Source organism: Mya arenaria, chromosome 12 (assembly GCF_026914265.1).
Source record: "Mya arenaria isolate MELC-2E11 chromosome 12, ASM2691426v1".
NCBI classification, from domain to species: domain Eukaryota; kingdom Metazoa; phylum Mollusca; class Bivalvia; order Myida; family Myidae; genus Mya; species Mya arenaria.
This window is the reverse complement of record NC_069133.1, coordinates 68,901,437-68,925,289: the sequence shown is the minus strand read 5'-3', so window position 1 is coordinate 68,925,289 and position 23,853 is coordinate 68,901,437. Positions and strand designations below refer to the sequence as shown.

Genomic DNA, 23,853 nt, shown 5'->3' with positions numbered 1-23,853 from the left:
AAGCAAAGGTGACAGCTGAATGTACAATATGTTAGGTGATTGTGACCTATGATGATTAGTTCATTATAAATTATTTGCTAGATTTTCATCCATTTTTTTTAAATGGGGCCGGAGGTTGACATTTTAATTTTATGTTTTTACATTTCTTAGATGACTGTATGATTCTGTATCACCATTAAATTTCTTATTGCATAAGGGACCATGTACATGTGTTTCCTAATGACCACGAATACGATTGTAACATTTCTCCTTTTTTACATGTGAATGTTATACATCAACAGTGTAGGTATGAATAAAGGCTGCTACTGGACACTACCGGACTGACAAACATAGACCCTAGTTCCACATTTTTTATTTGAGTCAATAATGGGGCGGTAGCAAAAAGAGGTGGCAGGCAGGGATGAAAATCTAGCAATTAATTCATATTCCCCTTAAAGGTCTGTGCAATGGATAGAAAATATAAACTAATTGAACAATAAAAGTACTATGTTCATATTGAACACTAACCTCAGTTATACAGACAAGACAGCGTCCTACTCTATGACAACAACAACAGCAAAGAAAGTTTATACCATAAGTGATTGTCTATTGCCATTGGTGATATGGGTACTAAGTTTCATGTGAATATGTTGAAATTATTTTTAGTTATGGCCAATAGGTAAAAGATTTTGTGAGCCGCCTCTTAGACAATGACAAGGCTTTAACAAGACCTAACTTTTTTTTTTGAAAAACAGACACAGTGGTTGAAATTAACACAAGCCCACTAGCCCTGCACTGGTAAAATATGTTTCGGGCTTGCTCAAATTCTAATTTTATATAGCAGGGCTTGTTAAAAAATTTGATGTCAAGCAAAAGTATAAGAATTCGGGCTTGTTTATCCAAAAGTCTAATTTCAATGACTGCAGACAGGCTATAAATAGCATTGTTTTTTCAACCAATGGGCACCAGACGTGAAATGAAATGGCTGCAAGTGTTACCTTTGTCAGTTCCTTTATCCGCATCATGACATAAATGAAAAAAATGGCATGCATTATAAATCCCTCAGTGTATTTATTATCAGCTATGCATATCATGTGAATTCAAAATTTAATTTGTCTGAACTTGCTCAATGAGTTAGAAGTTATATTATGAAGTTATCGACATGGTGTAAAACTAAAACACTTCAAAGTGTAGGTCTTTATAATATATCAAGACAGAAAAGCTTGAGATTCCAATTTAAATCTTTGCAATCTGTGTGAAAGGGTTAAGCAGTAAGTTGCCAATTATGACTCAAATGTAGCTGAGTTAGAAAGTTAAAGATTGACTACATTCAAACATTCTAGATAGGATATCAGCAAAAAAGCGTGTGCTTACAATTAAATACAATTTAATCGAAAACAATGATTCTTGAGATACCTGTCCAGAATTTGTTTCCACGAGGCATTTTCTGTCCCGTATATAGCCCCAGGGTGCGATACCGATACAGCGGAGGCGGTGTGCCATACGGTTGTTATCCCACGCAAATGATTGACCCTGTTGTACAGCCTGACCAACAGCCTTCATCACTCCCATGTTGAAACCACTGGATATAAGCCAAGCTGATGTCGTCTTGGCTGTCTGAGGTGGAGTTAGGTACAAGTTTGATCACAGTTATCTTTACTATTTATTTTTTTCATGATATATATTGTTTAGTTTATTAATTCATCATGCATTCTGAAGGCATAATTCACCAACTATACTCATGTACATACAGAAGTAAGGATAATAGAAGAAAAAATATGATATTGATCTTTGTCACATATTCAACAACCTTTCAACCTGTCATAGAATAAAACCAATACATTTGTTATGTTTGTTTATTTAAATTTATCAAGGTCCGCACGCCCCTGTATATTAAGACTTGAAATCCCCATAACGCCATCACAACTTAAATTGTGTTTAAATGCAATAAGTGACATGACATAGAAGTGACTGCAATTTCCTGTCAAATTCGGGTATTAGAGACTTGAAGTAACAGAGGGAGTTACAAGAAGTCTGGGTGCTTTACCCTAGCTCTTTGCAAAGTGACATCTTGGTTCTTTATTGTGCTCGGTGTAAAAGCACCGATACGTGGGATACAATTTAATCTAATAATAAGACAATCTACTACACATAAATAGCAAATGTTTCCTTTAAGAAGTACCTTGATAAGTCCATCAGAGAATGTGGTTCTATTTCTGCCATCAAGTTTGAAGTTTTTAGCTCCTCCCACCACCGAGATGACGAGGTTCGGCGCCTGGGGCTCCATTATCTTCCAATAGTCTTGCATCAGATTGAAAACATCCTCCACAGCACTGTCAGCACACAGGCGAATGTACTGCAATTAAATAATTAATTTACTCATGCATGTCAACAGTTGTCACATCATTTTCCTCCTGTTATTTTAAAATAATCTTGCTTGATGGGTAAATCCTTTAAGAAAAAATCCATGGAAGATAGATATGAACATCAATAACTTAGAATCTGGTTACATTTTTAATTAGAAATGCCAACACAATATATGGGAGTTGCAACACATGTGCGTGTTGTTATATTGAACATGTGTACCAAGTTTCATGAGTATATCTTAAATTATTTTCAAGATTGAACATATATACCAAGTTCCATGTGTATATCTTTAATTGTTTTCAAGATTGAACATGTATACCAAGTTGCATGTGTATATCTTAAATTGTTTTCAAGATTGTATATGTATACCAAGTTCCATGTGTATTTCTTTAATTGTTTTCAAGATTGAACATGTATACCAAGTTCCATGTGTATTTCTTTAATTGTTTTCAAGATTGAACATGTGTACCAAGTTCCATGTGTATATCTTAAATTGTTTTCAAGATTGTATATGTATACCAAGTTGCATGTGTATTTCTTTAATTGTTTTCAAGATTGAACATGTATACCAAGTTCCATGTGTATATCTTTAATTGTTTTCAAGATTGAACATGTGTACCAAGTTCCATGTGTATATCTTTAATTGTTTTCAAGATTGTATACCAAGTTGCATGTGTATTTCTTTAATTGTTTTCAAGATTGAACATGTATACCAAGTTGCATGTGTATATCTTAAATTGTTTTCAAGATTGAACATGTATACCAAGTTGCATGTGTATATCTTAAATTGTTTTCAAGATTGTATATGTATACCAAGTTCCATGTGTATTTCTTTAATTGTTTTCAAGATTGAACATGTATACCAAGTTCCATGTGTATTTCTTTAATTGTTTTCAAGATTGAACATGTATACCAAGTTCCATGTGTATATCTTTAATTGTTTCCAAGATTGAACATGTATACCAAGTTCCATGTGTATATCTTAAATTGTTTCCAAGGTTAAACATGAATACCAAGTTCCATGTGTATATCTTAAATTGTTTCCAAGGTTTAACATGTATACCAAGTTGCATATGTATATCTTAAATTGTTTCCAAGGTTAAACATGAATACCAAGTTACATGTGTATATCTTTAATTGTTTCAAAGATTGAACATGTATACCAAGTTACATGTGTCTATCTTAAATTGTTTTCAAGATTGTATATGTATACCAAGTTCCATGTGTATTTCTTTAATTGTTTTCAAGATTGAACATGTATACCAAGTTTCATATGTATATCTTTAATTGTTTTCAAGATTGTATATGTATACCAAGTTCCATGTGTATTTCTTTAATTGTTTTCAAGATTGTATATGTATACCAAGTTCCATATGTATATCTTTAATTGTTTTCAAGATTGTACATGTATACCAAGTTCCATGTGTATATCTTAAATTGTTTTCAGGATTGTATATGTATACCAAGTTCCATGTGTAAATCTTAAATTGTTTTCAAGATTGTATATGTATACCAAGTTCCATGTGTAAATCTTAAATTGTTTTCAAGATTGTACATGTATACCAAGTTCCATGTGTATTTCTTAAATTGTTTTCAGGATTGTATATGTATGCCAAGTTCCATGTGTATTTCTTTAATTGTTTTCAAGATTGTATATGTATACCAAGTTCCATGTGTATTTCTTTAATTGTTTTCAAGATTGTATATGTATACCAAGTTCCATGTGTAAATCTTAAATTGTTTTCAGGATTGTATATGTATGCCAAGTTCCATGTGTAAATCTTAAATTGTTTTCAGGATTGTATAGTATACCAAGTTCCATGTGTATTTCTTTAATTGTTTTCAAGATTGTATATGTATACCAAGTTCCATGTGTATATCTTAAATTGTTTTCAAGATTGTACATGTATACCAAGTTCCATATGTATATCTTAAATTGTTTTCAAGATTGTATATGTATACCAAGTTCCATGTGTAAATCTTAAATTGTTTTCAGGATTGTATATGTATACCAAGTTCCATGTGTAGATCTTAAATTGTTTTCAAGATTGTACATGTATACCAAGTTCCATGTGTATATCTTAAATTGTTTCCAGGATTGTATAGTATACCAAGTTCCATGTGTATTTCTTTAATTGTTTTCAAGATTGTATATGTATACCAAGTTCCATGTGTATATCTTAAATTGTTTTCAAGATTGTACATGTATACCAAGTTCCATGTGTATATCTTTAATTGTTTTCAAGATTGTATATGTATACCAAGTTCCATGTGTAAATCTTAAATTGTTTTCAGGATTGTATATGTATACCAAGTACCATGTGTAAATCTTAAATTGTTTTCAAGATTGAACATGTGTACCAAGTTGCATGTGTATTTCTTTAATTGTTTTCAAGATTGAACATGTGTACCAAGTTCCATGTGTATTTCTTTAATTGTTTTCAGGATTGTTTATGTTTACCAAGTTGCATGTGCATATCTTAAATTGTTTTCAAGATTGAACATGTGAACCAAGTTGCATGTGTATATCTTTAATTCTTGTCAAAATTGAACATGTGCTTTTTTGTTTCTGAAAAACAAATAAGTCACAAGGGACAATGCCAGTCCTTACCTTTGCTGGTTTCTTCCCACCCTTGTGTTCCACATTGACAAAGTCAATCTTGCCGAATGTGTTGGTCACTGTTTTACGGAATGCCTCCTCCCCCCATTTCAGCATAGGAAACTTCTCTGGACATATGTCGTCCAACTTCTCACGACGGAAGTAGGGCCTCAACTCTGAAAGTTGAAAGTGAAATGATTTGCAAATATACATTTTAGTGGATACAAAATATGATACTTAATAGATATTTGTAATTGTTTACAATAAAAAAAATATGATTCATTGGTGTTGCATTATGTTAAAAAGAAAATATATTGCACTGTCAAGAGTGTTATGTTCCATCATGGAAATATTCTACTTATTATGAATGAGGTAAATGTATAATGCTTTATGAACACATACCTATCAGAGTGATGGTTACCAGTACCAGTACTTAAAACTTTGCCAATCATCGTTGTATCAATTTAAAGCAGTTAAGATGGCCTCTTTCATTTAAAAAAAATTCACACTTACATTAAACTAGATGTACTTACCAGGGGGCACAATGGCCATCTCTGCTATGTTGGTCAGGTCCACGGTCTGTTTCTTGACAATCTTGGCCTGGGAGATGCCTGCATGTTCTGTTAATACGCCACCACATTTACATCTGGACAAGAATTGAAAATATATCAATCATAATGCCTTCCAACTGTTTTGGAGAAGAAGAACGGCGACATTTTTGTTTAAAGAAACAGATACTACATAACACATGTATAGGGACTCATTCACGTTTTATATGGTTTGACATGAAAAAATAAATGTGAACACAAAATGCTTTTTACAATGATGAAATATCATTGTCAGGTCAAGTTAAAGCTCTATTGTAAAAAACCAGCATAGTATCTACTAAAAAATGAATAATTATAGGGTTGGACTTACAACATTATTACTAAAATGAGGAGCTACCAGTTGTTGTTTGGTGTTTGTTTGTCAAAAAAAGTAAAGAAACTCAATTTCAACAAAGTTTAAAAAAATTGTAGCCAACATGAAATTGATTCCTTTTAAAGCATGTGTACGATATATTCAAATATCCTGTCTTATTACTAAAACCATTAATTTTATTCCAAAGTCAACACAATAACTAGAGCTTTCACTGGATGTGATTAATACCCCCACATGCCCTATGTTGGTGAGAAGGCATCAATTAATTTAATTGTCCTACTTTAAAGAAATAAGGAATATAACTTCTGAGAAATTAGGCATGAAGTGTTCTTTTTAGTTTCCAAAGCATACCACAGCTTTAAATTAATTTGACCTGATAAAAAATAATGTTTTTTTTTGTACAGTTGAAATCAATACCTCAAAAACAAATAAAGTTTATATGGAGGGATGTGAAAAAAATAGAATAACAAGAGCAGTCACCAACTTCGGCTTACGAGAAAGGATTATAATAAAACAATGGCCAATAACTCAAAAATACTGCACCAAGTGTTATGGTTCTTATGCACTGTAGTTTTCCTAAATGAGATATTTCTGTGTATGAAGTTTGAAGCTAATAATTCAAAGTCTTTTCCAAGTTATGATACGGACAAAAAATAAGTATGAAAATTAACAAAGGGCATATACAATACTGCATACAGGGTTATGGTTCAAATGCACTGCACTTTACCTAAATGAGATCTAACTGTATAATGAGGTTTGAAAACATATGGTCTAATAGAGAAAAGTAGACTTGTTCCAATGTCCCAGAACGGATGGACGGATGGGACAAGGTGATTCCTATATAGCCCAAACCACTATGTGATTGGGGTATAACAAAAAATTAAAGTTTTTTTATATTATATAATTATCATGTATCAAGACTTTTTGTAATTGCTAATGTTACTGAAACAAGTTTTTAAATATATATTTTTAGTATAAAGAAAATAGTAATAAACTTTTTGCACAATTGAAACCCACTTGACAGCTCTAATTTTCTTTCCGCCCTGGCCGGGAGCAGGAACAAATCTGTTACACTCCAGAATGTGGAAATGTTGACGAATAAACTGCCGAAGTTCGGTCATGTACTGGAATAGAGAAAAATATTTCATATTAGTATTGAGAAACATTTTTACAGACATGAAGAATAAAACAAGCAGGCGTTTAGTGCCACCAGACAAATTAAATGCTTTACAAAAATGATTAATGTATCGATTCCACAAATATGTATCACTATGTGTAATAAGTATGCACATTTTTTTATGTATTGTGACACCACATAATTTTGGTATTTTTCGAAAGGATTTCTATGCACAAAACACAAAAATATACCTATGTCTAGGCTTAAATAAAAGAAACACAGTTTGTTTGGCCTTGAAATTCAAAAAAAATATATAAATCCACATCCAATTTCACAAAAATACAAACAGCAATGGCTTTATGTGTAATGCTTTGTCGGTCATTTGTTCACATATTAGTTATCAAAAAGTTATACACTTTCAAATAATTCCAACATTCTATAGCCTATAGGGTCACCAAGCATCAAAATTTATCATCTATGGTCAGTTGAATTATCAGATAATCTAAAATTCAAACTATAATGCATGTTCACATGTTGTACAATGTACAGTTAGTACATATGCTATAAATACCTTTTCATTCTCAGCTGTAAATGTAGGTGACATGTCTGATGCATGTCTGTTGAACCTGCGAGGCAAAGGTGTGGCATAAGACTGCTGAGACATGAACTGTTCTTGTCGTGGCGAACTATCCTCCCATGGCTGCGACTGACAAAGGAAACAAAGTATTTGTTTGCACTCATATTTTAATTTAGACAAACAGAAATATACCTTATAGTTAATGTTTTAATTTGTCAGATTTTGGCATCATGCAAAAAATGTTTGATCAAGATAAATATTTAAACAACTTTGAAAATACATTTATCTATTTTGCAGGAATAATGGTTCATTCAAAAACATACAGGTATCTATTTAATAAAGTTTTACTGTCTGTCTTAAAAAAAGCAGCAAGGGCATATATGTAACAAAACACTGATGTATATCGTTTGTAAGATCATCTTTTTAGTTGTACTGTTATCTTTTGAATAATTCTCCAATACTTCTTAGTGAAAATCTTAGATGTCCAATGTATAAAATAGTAGTAACACATGTTTAACTTAAATAATCAGACAGTTGAACTGTCATTGTATTGTAGAGTATTGTAGGGTGGTAGCTGCAAGCCTAAATCTATGATCACATTGAATTTAAGTGATTTTCATTGTGTCAATTACCTTCCTGTCTTTACTGGACATCTCCTGGTAAGGTATCTTTGCATTCTTGTAACCCTGACCATGTGTCTCCTCTGCCATATGGAGTTCCTCTGTTGGTATGGTGACCACAGTTCCCCTACTCACTGATGCAGGAGTGCTCAAGTCATTGTGACCCACCCTGCCGCTTATTCCTGACAGTGTCCTGGATGGGCCGGTGTGCAGGGAAGCCACAGACAGGCCTGATATTCTTTTAACAGGTGGGCCTGGCCTGCTAAGAGTGGAATGTTCTGGCATCTTGTTTGTGATATTATAGTCGGTTAGAATCTATGGCATCTCTTTCGAAGAACCAGTCAAATTTTGTAAATATCACTGGAGTTGAAAATGGTCATCACGATGAATACCTAAAAAACAACACATATACACAATGTACATGAATAAATAAAATATAAGACTCAAAAACTGGCAGGGTCTCACAAATGGTCAGATTTTCACAAACATGGGCAGATTTTGGCCTAGTCATAGCTCAATCACCACAAATGGACAGATTTATATTATTTTCAGTATCCACAAATGGACAGGTGTTTAAAAACCATTTCCCACATTTATTTTTTAATAATTCATAATCTGTATTTATATATTGTTTTTAACACAAATGTCTACATTTTATCTTAAAACCATCCTTCATGTATGGAGTTAGATAAGTAGAAACAGCATTTTTCAGTAATTTTTTTTAGTGAATCATTATACAACTGTGGCACTTCGTAATGTGGGGAATTGTTATTGCAGAGTGTCAGCAAAAAATGGCAAGTTCCAATCTTCATACATCATATAAACATGTAGATCACCTAACTGGCCGTCAACAAGTCTAATGGTTTTATTACTGTGGCAGACTGTAGAAATGTCAAAATAATAAAATTATCCCTAAACATTCATTATTGTAGCTACATTTGGCAATTAGAGAGACGCTTTTCAAAATGTCACTATGATTCAAATTTGCAGCAAACATAATTAAAATAAAAATAGTTGATTTGATGGGTTGTTGTCCCCACACTCTACAATTATAGTTGTTTAAGCGGTAGTGTCAACAAAACTTGAAATAATAAATATTACACTTAATTTATATAAAATGTTTGCCAGTAAAAAATAGGGGGTGATGACTAAAGTAAACCTAGGAGGAAAAGTGCGCCCGGTGTGGGACTCAAACCCACGACCGCCGGAACACTAGCATGGCGCTCTAACCAACTGAGCTAACCGGGCGGCTGGTTATTACCCACACACAATACACTCCTCCCCCCGTTAACCTTTAAGGCCGACGGAGGCACTCCTGCCGTTTACCACTGCCACCAGTAAAGTAAACCTAGGAGGAAAAGTGCGCCCAGTGTGGGGCTTGAACCCACGACCGCCGGAACACTAGCACGGTGCTCTAACCAACTGAGCTAACCGGGCAGCTGGTCCTTACCCACACACACTACACTCCTTCCCCCATTAACTTTTTAGGCCGACGGAGGCACTTCTGCCATCCCACCGCTGCCGCCGGTAAACCTGGGAGGAAAAGTGCGCCCAGTGAGGGGCTTGAATCCACGACCGCCGGTACACTAGCACAGCGCTCTAACCAACTGAGCTTACCGGGCGGCTGGTTCTAACCCACACACACTACATGACACTGCAGTCATTGAAATTAGACTTTTGGATGAACAAGCCTGAATTCTTATACTATTGCTTGGCATAAACATTTTGAACAGCCATGCTATATAAAATTCAGAATTTGAGCTTGCCTGGAAGACATTTTACCAGCGCAGGGCTTGTGTGGGCTTTAGTCCAAATAATTGTACGTTGACGGATTTTTTTAGATTTTTGATATGGCAAATCCTTCACGTACAAATTGTTTAGTATCAAAAGTGGGTAGTTGTTCCGATCAGGATTCCGGGTTAAAGCATATAGCATCTATAAAATATCATAAAAACAAGAAATATTACCAGATAATGTTATTTTATATTAGTTCCGTACAAAAAAAAAAAATATCCAACTTATAATTATGAGTTTGACGGCTTTTCTTCATTTCATTCTGTCAAAACATAACGATATATACATGACGGGCACCTGCAAGGCTTCAGGGCACAGTTTTAAATCGCTCGGAACATTTCGGCCATGGCCGAGTTGCTACGATTGTGTAACGAGGTCTATCTCGAAGCTTTGTCGGAGGAGGCCGAGTTGTTACGATTGTATGGAGTTGTTCCCCTTCGCATAATTGTTTTCTGTGTCAGTCAACTTTCGTTTTATTGGAAAGGTAAACAACTTGTTTTAATGCATTAAATGCTTGTTTAGTGCAAAATAACATTTCACTTACATGGATAAATATGAATATAACTCTTTATGATCAATTTCAACCATAAAATACTTCATTTAAAACAATTTCAATATTTTTAAAACACCCCCGTTTTTTGCACATTCCCGTTTAGACGTTAGGGATTGGAAGAATCCCGTATAACACGTCTATTATTTTAGACTAGTGTGGGCTTGTGTTAATTTCGACCACTGACACTGGTGTTTCATTTTATTCAAATTCATGTGAAACTAAATAATTTTAAATATACATATTAATATCAAAACTCATTAATGGACTTCGTTGTTATCTAAATGCAACAATTACTTTTATGCGAGTTTTAGTATCACCTGTTTCATGATTTCTGAGTGCCATGGAAAATATGTCAACATCCGGATATATAGAAAACGCTACCGTATAAAGGGCGATACTATTTCCCGGTCTCTCCTCGTAAAATCCGGTCTCATCCGGTCTCATAATTCCCGGTTCATAAATTATAGCCTCGGGCAGCGGATTGTGTTGCCGATGTATGTTAAACTAATTTGACAATATTATTTGCTTTAATATGTAACAAAATGGAATGAAATATATGAAAATTATGTTTTAATTTATGCAATTTGTTATAGGTGTAAACTATAACGTCTCCTTTTTTCGTGTTATTCGCTAACATTGAATAAATTCGAATGCCTTCGTGATTATAACATACTTTTAGCAAATTATATTTTATTTGTCTACTGGAACTTTGCAATGGTCTCTACTGTTTAAAGCCTTTTTCTAAAATACGGAATGTGATGTATTTAACGTCACTGTTCACCTGGTAAATAATGAAATGGGCTTTCACATGTTGTTTTTTTAAATAAATATTAATTTGAGATGGTTAGATCTAAGCTCTTTTTGTTAACATCTGATCAAAAGGATTTAGGGGTATATCAGACATGGGAGGCTGAATTGAAACTCCCCTTTTTTGGTACGTGGTTTCATAACATGTTTCAAGAAGTGTTCGATGCTTTTAAAGATGGTGATAAGCGTAACGTTGAAACAAAAAGAGGCAAGTAATCAGTACGCAAGCGTCCCTATAACCACAGTGAATGGATGTTTCGTTCCTCGAATTTACGCCTGACAACTGTTTTACAGAAAATGCGAAAATAACTAGTTATTTTAGTGGCCACTCATTTTTTTCACCAAAAACTTCGAATAAAAAGTCAATCGGAATGATCGTCATATTTTGACACTATACAATGCAAAAACGCGCTTTCTACGAAAGCAATATTGCTTCAAATGACACAAAATTATAATCATAAATATATAATATCTGATAACTTCGGGAAAACTACAAGAGTAGTATATGTCTGTTTATATACTTCATGGAGATACTACCTTAAAATTAATCTAACTGGGGAGGGGGAATGTCAATGAAGTTGTAATTGTTAAGCGTTTTCATTTTAGAGAATTATTGAATATCGCCCGCTCCTGTTTTTCAGCTGATTGAGAAAGATGGCATTACATTTTTATTATATTATTATATTTTGCTCGCTGTTCCTTTCTTCAACCAAAATCCCTCGAACAAAAATTAATGAATTGATGTGGCCTAAACTGCAAAATCTCAGAGGTTGGATTTTAGATGATCTAAAATGAATCTGATGTGGTTTAAGGTGATGATTCATGTATACACAGGGTGGATTATGTTTGTTGGATTGGCTTTTTTTCCTTTAAATTTAAATGTTACTCATGTCTGGGACCAATAATAAATCCCACTCCCAGCTCATAATATAGGCGCTTTGTATCAAGAAGGCTTATTTTGAGATACCTTATTAATTTTAAGTCAATAATATTTCTTTTATATCTATTATCGGTATAAACTAAAAATTATGTATCCGAACGGTCTCAATAATAAACTTCTTTATGATATTTAATAGAGTCACACATTTGTCATTATTTACTATGTTCGTCTATTATTAGTAAGAGTATTAGTATTATTAGACTCTAAAAATTTATTACGTTTAAAATGGGAGAAGGATTACATAGCAATTTTGCTATTGGTCCCTGGTTAAATTACTCAATTTCTGATAGGCTATTTTATTATTTGTAATCCATAATAATTTTATGTTCATATGTATATGTGTCTATATCATAAAACAGTGTATGACTTATAAACATTATCACTTGGCTGCCATTCATATTGCCCTAAGTTAAACTTTGCTAGATACACTTTATGATATCTCATGCCTGCCAACAAAAAACAACAACACGTACATTGGTTATTTAATTTTGTATGAGTATATACATTGATTCAACTGTAACACTTATTTACATGTATGTTCCAATGAGTTTGCCCACAATGGTCATGGCCTTCTGGATATTCTGTAAATAAAACTTGAAACGTGAAACTTACGACGTTAACGTTACATTTTTTCTATGATTGTTTATTTATCTGCTTTATGAAGGCCGCGTAATTCCGAATCTTTTAGTTATATAAGAAATATATTATGTGTTTTTATATTTCTTTCAAATATTTTTTTATTGTCGGTATAAGTGTATGTATGTATGTATTTCTTTAGACCTTGCGATCAAGGATAACCCGTGAAAGTGCAAGCACTTATTTCCAACGGGGTCCTTTGTTTTTTGCTGAAGGGACAGCACGCTGAAGAGACAATGGTGGGATACAAGGAAGTCCGGGTGCGATACCCTAGCTCTTTTTCGAAGGGACCCCTTGGTTCTTTTACGTGCTCGGTGTAAAGCACCGATACACGGGGTACAACTTTCCTGGGTTAAACCAGTACTTTGTACACCACTTTTCCAAGCACTAACCTTTAAATGCCGAGCGCCAGGCAAGGGAGCTACTTGTACCAATTTTTAACGTATTTTGGTATGTCGCGGCCAGGGATCGAACCCACGACCTCCCGCTCCGTAGGCGGACGCTTATCCACTAGGCCACATACAAATACCATTCTCATTCATACGAGGTTTGATAATGATAAATATATCTATCTATGTGGTACGCATAGCATCAACACTCTGGTGAACAAGAATGACAAATACCTACATTTAAATAATTTTATATTGGGTACCGGACACCGAGTTTTATATCGGGGCACACCGGAAGTAAGCAACATTTGTTTCAAAATGGCGTCCAAAGGCAAGAGAGAAAATCTTGCATTGCGGAAAATTGCAAAACCTGTCATAAGTACAGATGTAATGGGTAATAGAAACGTCGAAGTGCGAGCAGTAGGTGCCTGGGTGCAAGTTGAATCTCCATACACTGAGGCAGAAGGAGTGGTTAGTGATATATTGTCATAGAAACATGTTCTAACATGATCTGTCAATATTTGACATTTCTTTTATTAAGACTTATGGACTGTACATCCTCGTTTAGTAAAATAAAAAAACCCCGCATGATTCTACAGTCATTTCTTGTCATGGCAGGTGGGTGCTGTGGAGGAGGAGAGAAGATTGCGTCAGTTGCAGCAGGAGAAGCAGGCGAGACTTCGCCACTTTCAGGCCGAAGTGAAAAAGAGGGTGAACGCACTGGACAGGATGAGGAAACAGAACCAGCTGGAGACAAACTTCCAAGCTGTAGGGGCTACTTCTACGTTTTAGGACATTTAGTTTATTATTAATGTTAATATGACATTTATATGACATTTATTATTTTATAAAATTTAGATTAGATAAAACTAAACGATAAAATGCATATATTTTTACCATTTAAAAGTGTAATATTTCATTTCTCTTCATTCTTCTGGTCTTTTTGGACTCCTGACCATTTAATAACAATTCATATGGTATATTTGTCAATTTATCATTCAAGTGTTGAGGTACAGTACCAACCACCTGTTTTTTATTTTATTTATCTAATTGCAGTGATTTTTCCTTACCCCGGAAGTTTTCTTTTAAATCTATTTTTCAATCTATCCTGCGAAGGGCTGTGATATCAGCATATTGCAAACCGCATTCATTTCTATAATATGTCCCTAGTCAACTGCATCGAGTCAACCCTATAGGTGGCATTGCGAAGTGTTAATAAATTTAGGGGAATTTTCCACACTAAAACAAGGCAAGAAGGCCTTTAACCATGAATAATTGTGATAATTGAACGTGCGTTTGACACCAGTCACTTTCAATAATGATTTTTTGAAAAATCTTTCGATAGTTACATACATGACGAATCACATTTAAACAAACACTTTGCGCAATGATAACTTTTTTAAATAAAAACTAAATTTAATTTTGTTTAAGAAGTTTTGACACTTACAATATACAAAGAGTGTGAAAAACAAATGGAGCAAGTTACTGGTGCAAACCCTTCCTAAAGACATAAAAACCATTTTGATGGTATAGTTTAGTATCAATCAACTTATTTCCAAAAAGCTTTAACAAACATTTAATATTCCAGCTACCTAATTATCAAGTTCGGGGGATTTGATGTTCACCCTCTTAATCGGGTGGAAGCCATTCTGAGAACATGGTACAATTTACAATCATCTTTTTTTTTTACCAGCACCACCTGTTAATACCTGCCAGTCCCGTGTAGGCTCATCCAGCCATATGCAGCATGCATGTTTTTAAAAAGGAAGTTGTATGCGGTAGCAACAGTTGAATGATAGGCATACCACTGTGTTGGCTACGGCAGAATATATCCCTGTCATTTATCACAATGACATTATCCCTACCGTGAAGGCACAGCGTTTTTTTGCCAAAATAATGTGTGGTTGGAAGGGTATATGTACTTAAATACACTGCCACTGTTGTTCTATTTCACTTAACCACTCACTGACTGAATAGAGTTACATTGAATGGCAGTTATAAAATATTTCATAAGTATTATTTTTACACTCCAGTCTGAACAAGAGCGCCGAGTTGTTGGACAGAGTGCTTTTTCTTTCCCAGACTCGACCAAGAAAGACACAAGTCTTGTGAGACCCCATACAGCTCTGGCTGTAAGCAAGTCAGTCAGGCACAAAGGTATGCTCTTGATTTATGTGGTTTTCAAATTCTGTGGATTGCATTCAGATTTCTGTAAAAGTGTGCAATTTTGGGCTTAATTATGCTAAATGAGTCATAAGGATTGTAAGCTTATTGTAAGGATAATTCTCTTGAAAATAGATATATGTATAATTGTGTAAAAAAAATTCTATGTATTTCAAGTTTCAGTTCTGTCAGAATACTGTTCACATAATTTTGTTTATTTACGTAGAGAAATCAATAATTATTGATCATCTTGCTGGATCCAATGTTAATGATGCTTGTATCTTGTTTCAGAGTCATCAGACCGCCCTAAGAGTGGATATGACCATGAGGCCTTCTCCGATCAAACCAATCAGGTAATAACTGTGGATTGCTTTGATTTCGCAAGTCCTTTTTCTCTTTTGACCAATTGAAAGAAGTATAAAGTTTGTGATTACACTATCTTTACCTTGAAATACACCGGTATATTAATTATTTTGCTTCAGTTTTGAACTCAAAGCCAGATTCTTTCATAAAAAGATAATCGGGAATATTTAACTTTAAATTAAATGGAATATAACAGTCTTCAGTAATTGTAACAATGACTAGATTAAGGCTGCTATATTCATTCATAGTCAATAGTGTCTCTACTACTGGTTTTTCATTTTTTTTTCTTCAAGTAAAAGGTACAAGGCAAATATGCACCTGTTTTGGCTGCTTATTTATTTATCTTAGTTACACATTTTTTACATTTTCCCCTCAAAACAGTATTACAATTAATCCATGAAATATGTTTATATTTTTATGTTTTTATTTGAACTTTGATTTTTAAATCTAGTTCTTTAAGATCTTAGTCTTTCCATTGATTTGATTATTGAAATAAGTTAACAAATGAGCTAATTATGATAGAGGAAGAACATTAAATACTATGGTCATGTATGTAAGTTAAACTTACATGTACATGTATTAAACAGTATTATGGTTTTACAAGGTTCATGAGCATGTGCGCCAGGCAAAGAAGAGCCTGGTGTCTCGCCAGGTGATCACAGAGAACTATGTAAAAGATGATCTACCAGGGGGAATGTGGAAAATCTCCAGAACCAGGGATGTGAGTAATAAAACATGTTTTTACAGTTGTGCAAGGATCATTAGATTGTCATTTTGCTAGATTTCTTGGCAGATGTCATGAAAATTAGGGCTTGGAATTAGTTGATCGGTAAGTGCATCTGTGAGAATCGACCCTTTGCTAAGCTGAAGGAAACTCTACTGCATCTCTAAAAAGCTATTTCAATAGAAAGGGGTTATATATTAAAGTGTCACTATATTCATATCAAATACCTGGTTGCACATTTAACTTTGATTGTTCCATTTTTGGCACTCAGAAGAGTATTTATGAAAAATGTATGTCAAACTTGGAGGTAATGTTTAAGATTTAATGTATTTTACATGTAGGCATATGCCATCAGGTTTTTTTCATCGGAACACTGATGAAAACCAGTTAAATTGGAAGTAAAATGACATCTTAAATTACAAGATCAATTCAATACCAAGTTGAAGTTCAATGGAAGGATTTGATTTTCCTGAATAATATTCTTTTTTTCAGTTTTTAATTTATTTCATAATTCAATGCATTGCACTAAACCATAATGTTAATATTTTCCTTTAAATAGGACTTGAACCCCGCCAAAGTAAGACATTGCACAAGGGTGACTGAAAGCATTTTGAAAGGGCTTCTCTTGAAACTTATGCTATGCTACATGTTACATTTGGAAGACGATAGTTTTTTCACATTTTCTGACTCCTAGTATTACTGTGGGTGAAGAACATGACTGTTAACATCCCTTCTATTGTGTTTGAAAATACTAAAGGGTTACGGGATATATGGATAGCATATTTCTTTGGTTACAATTAATGCAAGGGGTACTATTTCTTATCATGAGCAGATGCTAATGGTACATTAAATTATTTAACATACCCGGTACATTAAATTGCAATTCATTAGACAAAATTTATTTGGTAAGATCTTTTTCATGGGTACTATTAATATGTTTTTACATCTAGATAGATGGTAATCCATTTTTGCATCACAAAATTTCTGTGTTGATGTGTATTTTATAAGAAACATATACTAGAATTAAAGGTTTTTGCTTTTTTTATAAACAAAAGTACTTACATGCAATTATGGCAAATGAATTTTGTTGTGAAATGGCTGTTTTACATATTCTGTAACAGCTCACTAAGTCCTTAAAAAATTGAAAGATTGAACATATTTTCCAGAACCCTTCTTCCCGGTACACAGTAGATGGGGAGGAGTTTGACATCTTGGATGAAGATCTCATTGAAAAGGTCAAGGTTGTCAACAATAAAGGTAGAAGTTAACTTTAACTTTAACAGATTGAACAACTGATATGTTTTTTTGCTCGAAAAATGTACAGTAGGTTTAAATGTCACTTAAATCATTAATTTGTATAATGAATGAACCAAAATAAATAATTTATTGCAAAAATAACACATTGGCCTATGATAGTACTGTTTGCTAATGAACTAAGCATTTCAAGTCTTTGATGCATCGAATGATTACAGCTTTAAGTCCCTCACCAGACAAGTGAATTTCAAATCAAGTGGGATATCTATAGCCTGTTCGATCGATTTCCCACATTAAAGGAAACTGCAGTCATCAGCGATTTTGGATATATTTTGATATACCTTCATAAATTAAATACTTCAGACATGGGCTCATACCCCAGCAATGCACCCATACATGTACAGTTTGCATTGGTTTCATATCAACAGACCAATTAAATCGTAGCCTTAAATTACTCTCACAAGGCATGGTTACAAACAAATCTCTTTGAAATGCCGAAAACTTATCTTTCAACACCGCTTTTTGGGCAATACAAATCGATTGTCCTTTTGTTGCAAAATTATATTTTTGAAGGTAATTTATTAACTGACTGACAAATTGCTTAGTTCATTTGTAAAAAGTAGTACATGTTACATGTTATGTAGTTATATGTACACTAAAACAGACTTACCGGTAACTTCCTTCCTTTTAAGTATTGGTACATATAAAATATTTTAGATGGAAAGCATGTTATTTTTACTAATTAAAATAGTATGTAAAAGAAATTGCTTTGTATGCACAGTTGTACTCTCTTGTTCCTAGTGTACCAGGAGAGTCAGGATGGTCAGTCAGGATCACCTGAGGACAGTGACAAGGAGAATGAGGTAGTGAGACGGTCAGTCCAGTTTCATGATGACCACACTGACCACAGGGGTCAGAGAAACAGTGATTACCACACTGACCACAGGGGTCAGAAAAACAGTGATTACCACACTGACCACAGGGGTCAGAGAAACAGAAGGCAGGAAATAGGTACATCATTTATCTTCAGAAGGTCCCTTTTGAAATACAAATTACACCCAAGGCAAATAAAGTACAGGTCAGTGAAAATATCAGCCTGATTGAACCTATTTTTAAATAGTAGTACAGGTCAGTGAAAATATCAGTCTTGTTGAACCTGTACTTTGATAGTAGTACAGGTCAGTGAAAATATCAGTCTTGTTGATAGTAATTGTGAGTTCAGCAATGTAAACAGGGCCTTAAGCATATAAGAATCACTATAAAGTTGTATTCTACTATTGTGAAGATGCTGTTCAAAAAACAAAGGATGAACATGCTATAATTATTATGCTGAATTATAATAATTATGTGCTTTTCTCTTGCTTTGATTGGCATATTTACTACAAATGTAGCAATCCTTTAATGGTTGCAATTTTGCAAATAAAATATATCTTTATGTTTTAAGTGAATCGTGTCCCGAACATTTATGAAGGGGTGAAAAGCGAGGAGGAGAAGAGACGATCCCGTGCCCAGCAGGCAATGTACCGACGATTATTCATGGACAAAGAGAGGGAACAAGTGAAAGAGAACCTGCGCCGGCAGGAGCACAGGAAACGTATTGTCAGGTACACTAAAACGTAATCTGTACATATTTGTGTTATTTTGCGAGGCCCCAGTTATTACAATATCTGTGTAAGGTATTAAATTTCTATTTTATGGCCATTTATCATGTGAGAATCATGGCCTCCCTAGGTCTGCTGCAGGGAGGCAATAAACTGTTGGGGTAGACCAAGGAATAGATCGTTCAATATCATCATCATTGCAGGTTAAAGAAGGAGGCAGAAGCCGAGAGACAGGAGGAGGAGCGAGTGTCGCAGGCCCTCGTCGAGCCCCGAAATCCCGTTACCGGAGAAACAAGCACTGAGGTCCTGGACAGGGAACAACAGGAACGAGAGTTTATCCGCCGCACCATCCGCGAACATGAGAGACGACAACAGAAGAGCAAGGAAACAGAAAGGTTGGGAAATATTGTTCAAATTGGTAAATTAAAGCTGCTCTAGTCAATTCTTAACAACATTAATGACATATACAAATTGTCTGACAAATGTTGGTGTTGTTGTTAAGAAACCACAAAATAATGTGATTTTATTTGTGTAGTTGTACATGTATTTTTGTTTGGTGGCCGCTCAAAATGGACTCCAGTACTGGTTACTGAGTAAACAAATTTTGGGGAGATTCAAACCAGCTTTAAGCATTATCTATATTCACATTTGAAATAAAATTAACAAATATAACTTTCCTCCAGGTACATTGAGGCATTACGTCAGCAGTTGAAGGATAAGGTGCGACGGAAGGGTGTAGAGTTACCTCCCTTGTGTTGTTGCGGGGAGTCCATCTGGGACACCAACCCCGAGACCTGTGCAAACAACTGTGTCTTCTATAAAAACCCAAAAGGTATTTTTGTTTACATATTACAAAATATGTTCTTAAATGACTGCTAAAAATTGCTCATTTTTTTTTTGTGTGATGTACTGGTTTATTTAATTAAATGACTGTATTTAATTTCACATGAGCAATGTGTACCTTTTCTTTTGAAGTGTCATTAACTATTGTTTTAAACTCCAGATATATACTGCTTATTAAAAGAAAGAATATTGATAAACTTTTAATTTTAAATTTGTCTGTTTTTCAAAGAAATAAGTCAAGATATTGTTGTGGCCTTTGGTTTGTTGACGTAGCAGCGGCATTTTGCATAAACTTTAACCATGAACATAACTTAAACCTTTCAATACAATCAAAAGAAACTTGTTACATATGTTGCCAGGGAAAGTATGCACACGAATAGCAAGGTCCATAACTCTGGCTTTAATAATCTTCAAGTTTACACAGTTATGACCCATGTTTGACATTATTTTGTTTAGTCAGTGACATAAAGCCTAGTGTATCTTTGCTATTTTACAGAGTATGGACGAGCATTACAGGCAATGTTGGACTCAAGTGAACTGTGCGGATCCTGAAAACCAGATCAAATACTACTTGAACTAATTCAAATATACTACTTGGAAAACCTGAAAATACAACCCGCAAAATACCACTTGGAACAACTTTTACTTTAAATAACGAAAATTTCTGTTTGGATATAGTTGTGTAAGAGCTAAGCTGAGCTTATCAGTCTACCACAGAGAAATATTAAATCCTTATGCTCATTATTCTTGGATCATGAAGACATATAATCTAATTCAGTCAGAGTGAATTGTTTGGCTGATAAAAATGGACTAAAACACATTGTACTAAAAAGCAGACTGGACTGCTTAAGCTGTTTCACTCAAAGTGAATACAATGTATTGTGATTGTTTTTATGTCACCTGATAACATGTGATATATGTATTTTGGTGTATGTGGCATCTGGGAGCATCAGCAAAGCCTTGTGTGGACATAACTCGAGTGACTATTTTTCAATGACAATAAAATTTGGTGACAATGTTTGAGGGCATAGGGACCATCTTATCAAAGCATGTGTAGTACAGTTACAAGGGTTTAGTTCTGTCAGAGTAGTTATATTAATTATATCAAAACTAAGGGCTCTTTTGGTCAGATTTTTGAATGTTCATATGAATTTGTGATAAAGATGTTAAATACAATTGGTAGTCCAAGCATTCTTTTTAACTAAAGATCATGATCTTATGATATTTTGTCTTGAAACTTGGTGACAGTGTTTATAGGACATTTTAAGCTTTACTATTTGATTAAAAGGAGAACTGTCCTACTCACCATAGCCTTGCCGTTGTCTTCACATCTTGGTTAAGGTATAGCATGTAAGCACCTTTTAAGTCATTATCTCAGCAAATACATCATGTTATTTATTGAAACTTCAGATATTTATTTCAGACCATACAATCTATTTAATTAATGAAGTAAGATAACACTTTTTTTAATATAATGCAAATTATGGGTCTTTATTTATGCACCTTTATATTTCGACCTAGACATTCTGGTTAAGGATTTGCTCGTAAGCACATATAAGTCAATAACTCAGCAACTACTTGATGTAATGCATTTAAAAATTATTACAATCAAGTATGATGAACCTCTTCTTGCATTTTTTATACAAATTTTGCTCCTTTATTATTTGACGAAATTGTTTAACGTTTTGCATATAAGCTAATTTTGCACTGATCAATGCATGTTTCAGCAAAACTTTGCAATCCTTAAACTTAAAAGTGGTGGAATAGTCGTGTATTTACATTTTGTTGAGCTGAGGTTCTTTCTTGAAAACAATATTTTTTGCTTGTTAAAGCTTTTTGAAGAATTTTGTTATTTATTAATATGTGTACGCTTGCTAGATAAAAATATTTAATGAATGATTTGTAACAATAATTGCCATTATATCATTGACTTGTTTTGATTTTAAGCTAATATAGAAATAAATGACAAAATTTAGTTTTGTGTGATGATGAAATTCTTTGTAGCTTATATAATCATGGATGATAAGCTCAGGATTGAGGAGTTTCAATTTCAGACCATCACAGAGTTGCAAACTCAGTTTTTATGCCCTCAAAGGTGGGCATATTCAAATCGCAACGCATGTCTGTTCATCCCTTCACACGGCAGAATTTCTCATGCGCAGACTGTAACTCTCTTATATAGACAGATTTTAAAATAACTTGCCATAATATGTTCACTTATCAAGTCAAAGGTCACACCTGCGTATCTCGAGAGGTATGAGTCACTTACAGTGACAGCTCTTGTTTGCTGGACATTAGCATTACAACTAATAAGATGGACCTTGAAATGAAAATAAATGGCTTTGAAAACAGGAGTCAAGCCCCTATAACTTGTTACTGTGGAGCTTGGGTTCTGAATTCCTTAAACAATTATTATTCCCCGCCACCTCGAACATTTCGAGAGGCGGATATTGTTTTGGCTTTATAAGGAAATTGTCCATCACACTTTCAGAATATTCCCTTTAATCAAATCTGGTTTAATGGTAGAAGTTGGTCACATGGGGTTAAAATCTAGGTCACTAGGTCAAATCTTAGAAAAATCCTAGGAACAAACTAAGGGCATTTGGTCCAATATTCATCAAGCTTGTTTAGAATGTTTCCCATGTTTAACTTGTGGAGAAATTTAAAACTGGGTCACATGTTATTAGTAATTAGATCACTTAGTCAAATTTTAGATTGTTTTTGTCTGGAACCATATCATGGAAATGATTGGTTACTTAGACAGAGTGTTACCTTTGGTAATAATCTCACCGGATTTTAAAAGTGGGTCACATGGGTTCAAAAAATAGGGATCTATATGTAGGTCAAGTCTTAGAAAAAATCATGAGAACATACTTGAGGCAATATATCTGGTCTAATATTTATGAAATTTTATTGGAATGTTTTCTTTGATGAAATCAACTAATTTGAAACTAGGTCACATGAGGGTCAGAGACTAGATCACATGGAAAAATCATTAAAAAATGAAGTCCAGAACAAAGGTTGGTATTGATTGATCAAACATTCAAACTGTGGTCAGAATGTTTCCCTTTATGTAATCTTGGTAGACTTTGAAAGTGGGTCACAAAAACTAGGTCATACGGTTAAAGCTTAGAGAAATCCTTGGTAACAAACAGACAGAAATATATATCTACTCCAATTTTCATGAAACTTAATCAGAATTTTTGCCTCAATGAAATTGTGGATTAGTTTGAAACTAGGTCGCATGGGGTCATATTTAACAAAGCTTTGTGAACACTTTGGGGCTATATTTTTTCGCAATAATTCTGGTCCAATCTTCAGAATGGTTGTTTGATGATTTTTTTATTAGTTTGAAACTGGGTATCTCAGGAGGGACAATAACTAGGTTACTTGGTCAAATGTAAATGCTAAACTATATGCATTCTTTAATTTCAAAATCACTCGTATCCAACAAGCCAACAAGATAAGAACACTTCCAACATAAGCTTGTGTTAGTGTGAGCCTATAAGCTGTTGGCATTCACCAAAATATTGCAAGATTATTGCAAAATTTCTAGAATGCCGTAGGGTTGGCCGTTCTGAGGGCATTCACCAACATATTGCAAGA

The 23,853-nt window shown here is 34.0% G+C and overlaps 2 protein-coding genes across 4 annotated transcripts in view; one reads left to right on the top strand and one right to left on the bottom strand.

Annotated features, from left to right (window-relative positions):
- The window catches only part of LOC128212276 (transient receptor potential cation channel subfamily M member-like 2), a 35,549-nt gene extending 24,673 nt beyond the window's left edge, over positions 1–10,876 (bottom strand). Inside the window, exons 1-8 of one of the 2 annotated variants that reach the window (XM_052917651.1) lie at positions 10,845–10,876; positions 8,193–8,572; positions 7,555–7,689; positions 6,884–6,990; positions 5,479–5,591; positions 4,958–5,121; positions 2,162–2,335; positions 1,396–1,596 (exon numbers count right to left, since the gene is read on the bottom strand). In XM_052917651.1, coding sequence (XP_052773611.1) covers positions 1,396–1,596; positions 2,162–2,335; positions 4,958–5,121; positions 5,479–5,591; positions 6,884–6,990; positions 7,555–7,689; positions 8,193–8,465 — 1,167 coding nt within the window. In that variant the 5' untranslated portion in view covers positions 8,466–8,572; positions 10,845–10,876. Of the gene's footprint in view, positions 1–1,395; positions 1,597–2,161; positions 2,336–4,957; positions 5,122–5,478; positions 5,592–6,883; positions 6,991–7,554; positions 7,690–8,192; positions 8,573–10,821 lie in introns of both variants that reach the window. The other variant, XM_052917652.1, reaches the window with a different exon arrangement.
- A 2,729-nt stretch (positions 10,877–13,605) lies between these two features.
- On the top strand, positions 13,606–22,200 carry LOC128211921 (coiled-coil domain-containing protein 15-like). 2 transcript variants are annotated; one of them, XM_052917058.1, is made up of 12 exons: positions 13,606–13,770; positions 13,918–14,067; positions 15,333–15,456; positions 15,754–15,815; positions 16,430–16,546; positions 17,109–17,126; positions 17,716–17,806; positions 18,605–18,814; positions 19,248–19,407; positions 19,608–19,799; positions 20,088–20,236; positions 20,744–22,200. In XM_052917058.1, exons 1-12 carry the CDS (start codon positions 13,618–13,620, stop codon positions 20,797–20,799), a joined length of 1,482 nt encoding a protein of 493 aa, XP_052773018.1. In that variant the 5' UTR covers positions 13,606–13,617; the 3' UTR covers positions 20,800–22,200. The 2 variants fall into 2 exon arrangements, with proteins under 2 accessions (XP_052773018.1, XP_052773019.1); XM_052917059.1 differs by lacking the exon at positions 17,109–17,126.
- Positions 22,201–23,853: the final 1,653 nt, after the last annotated feature.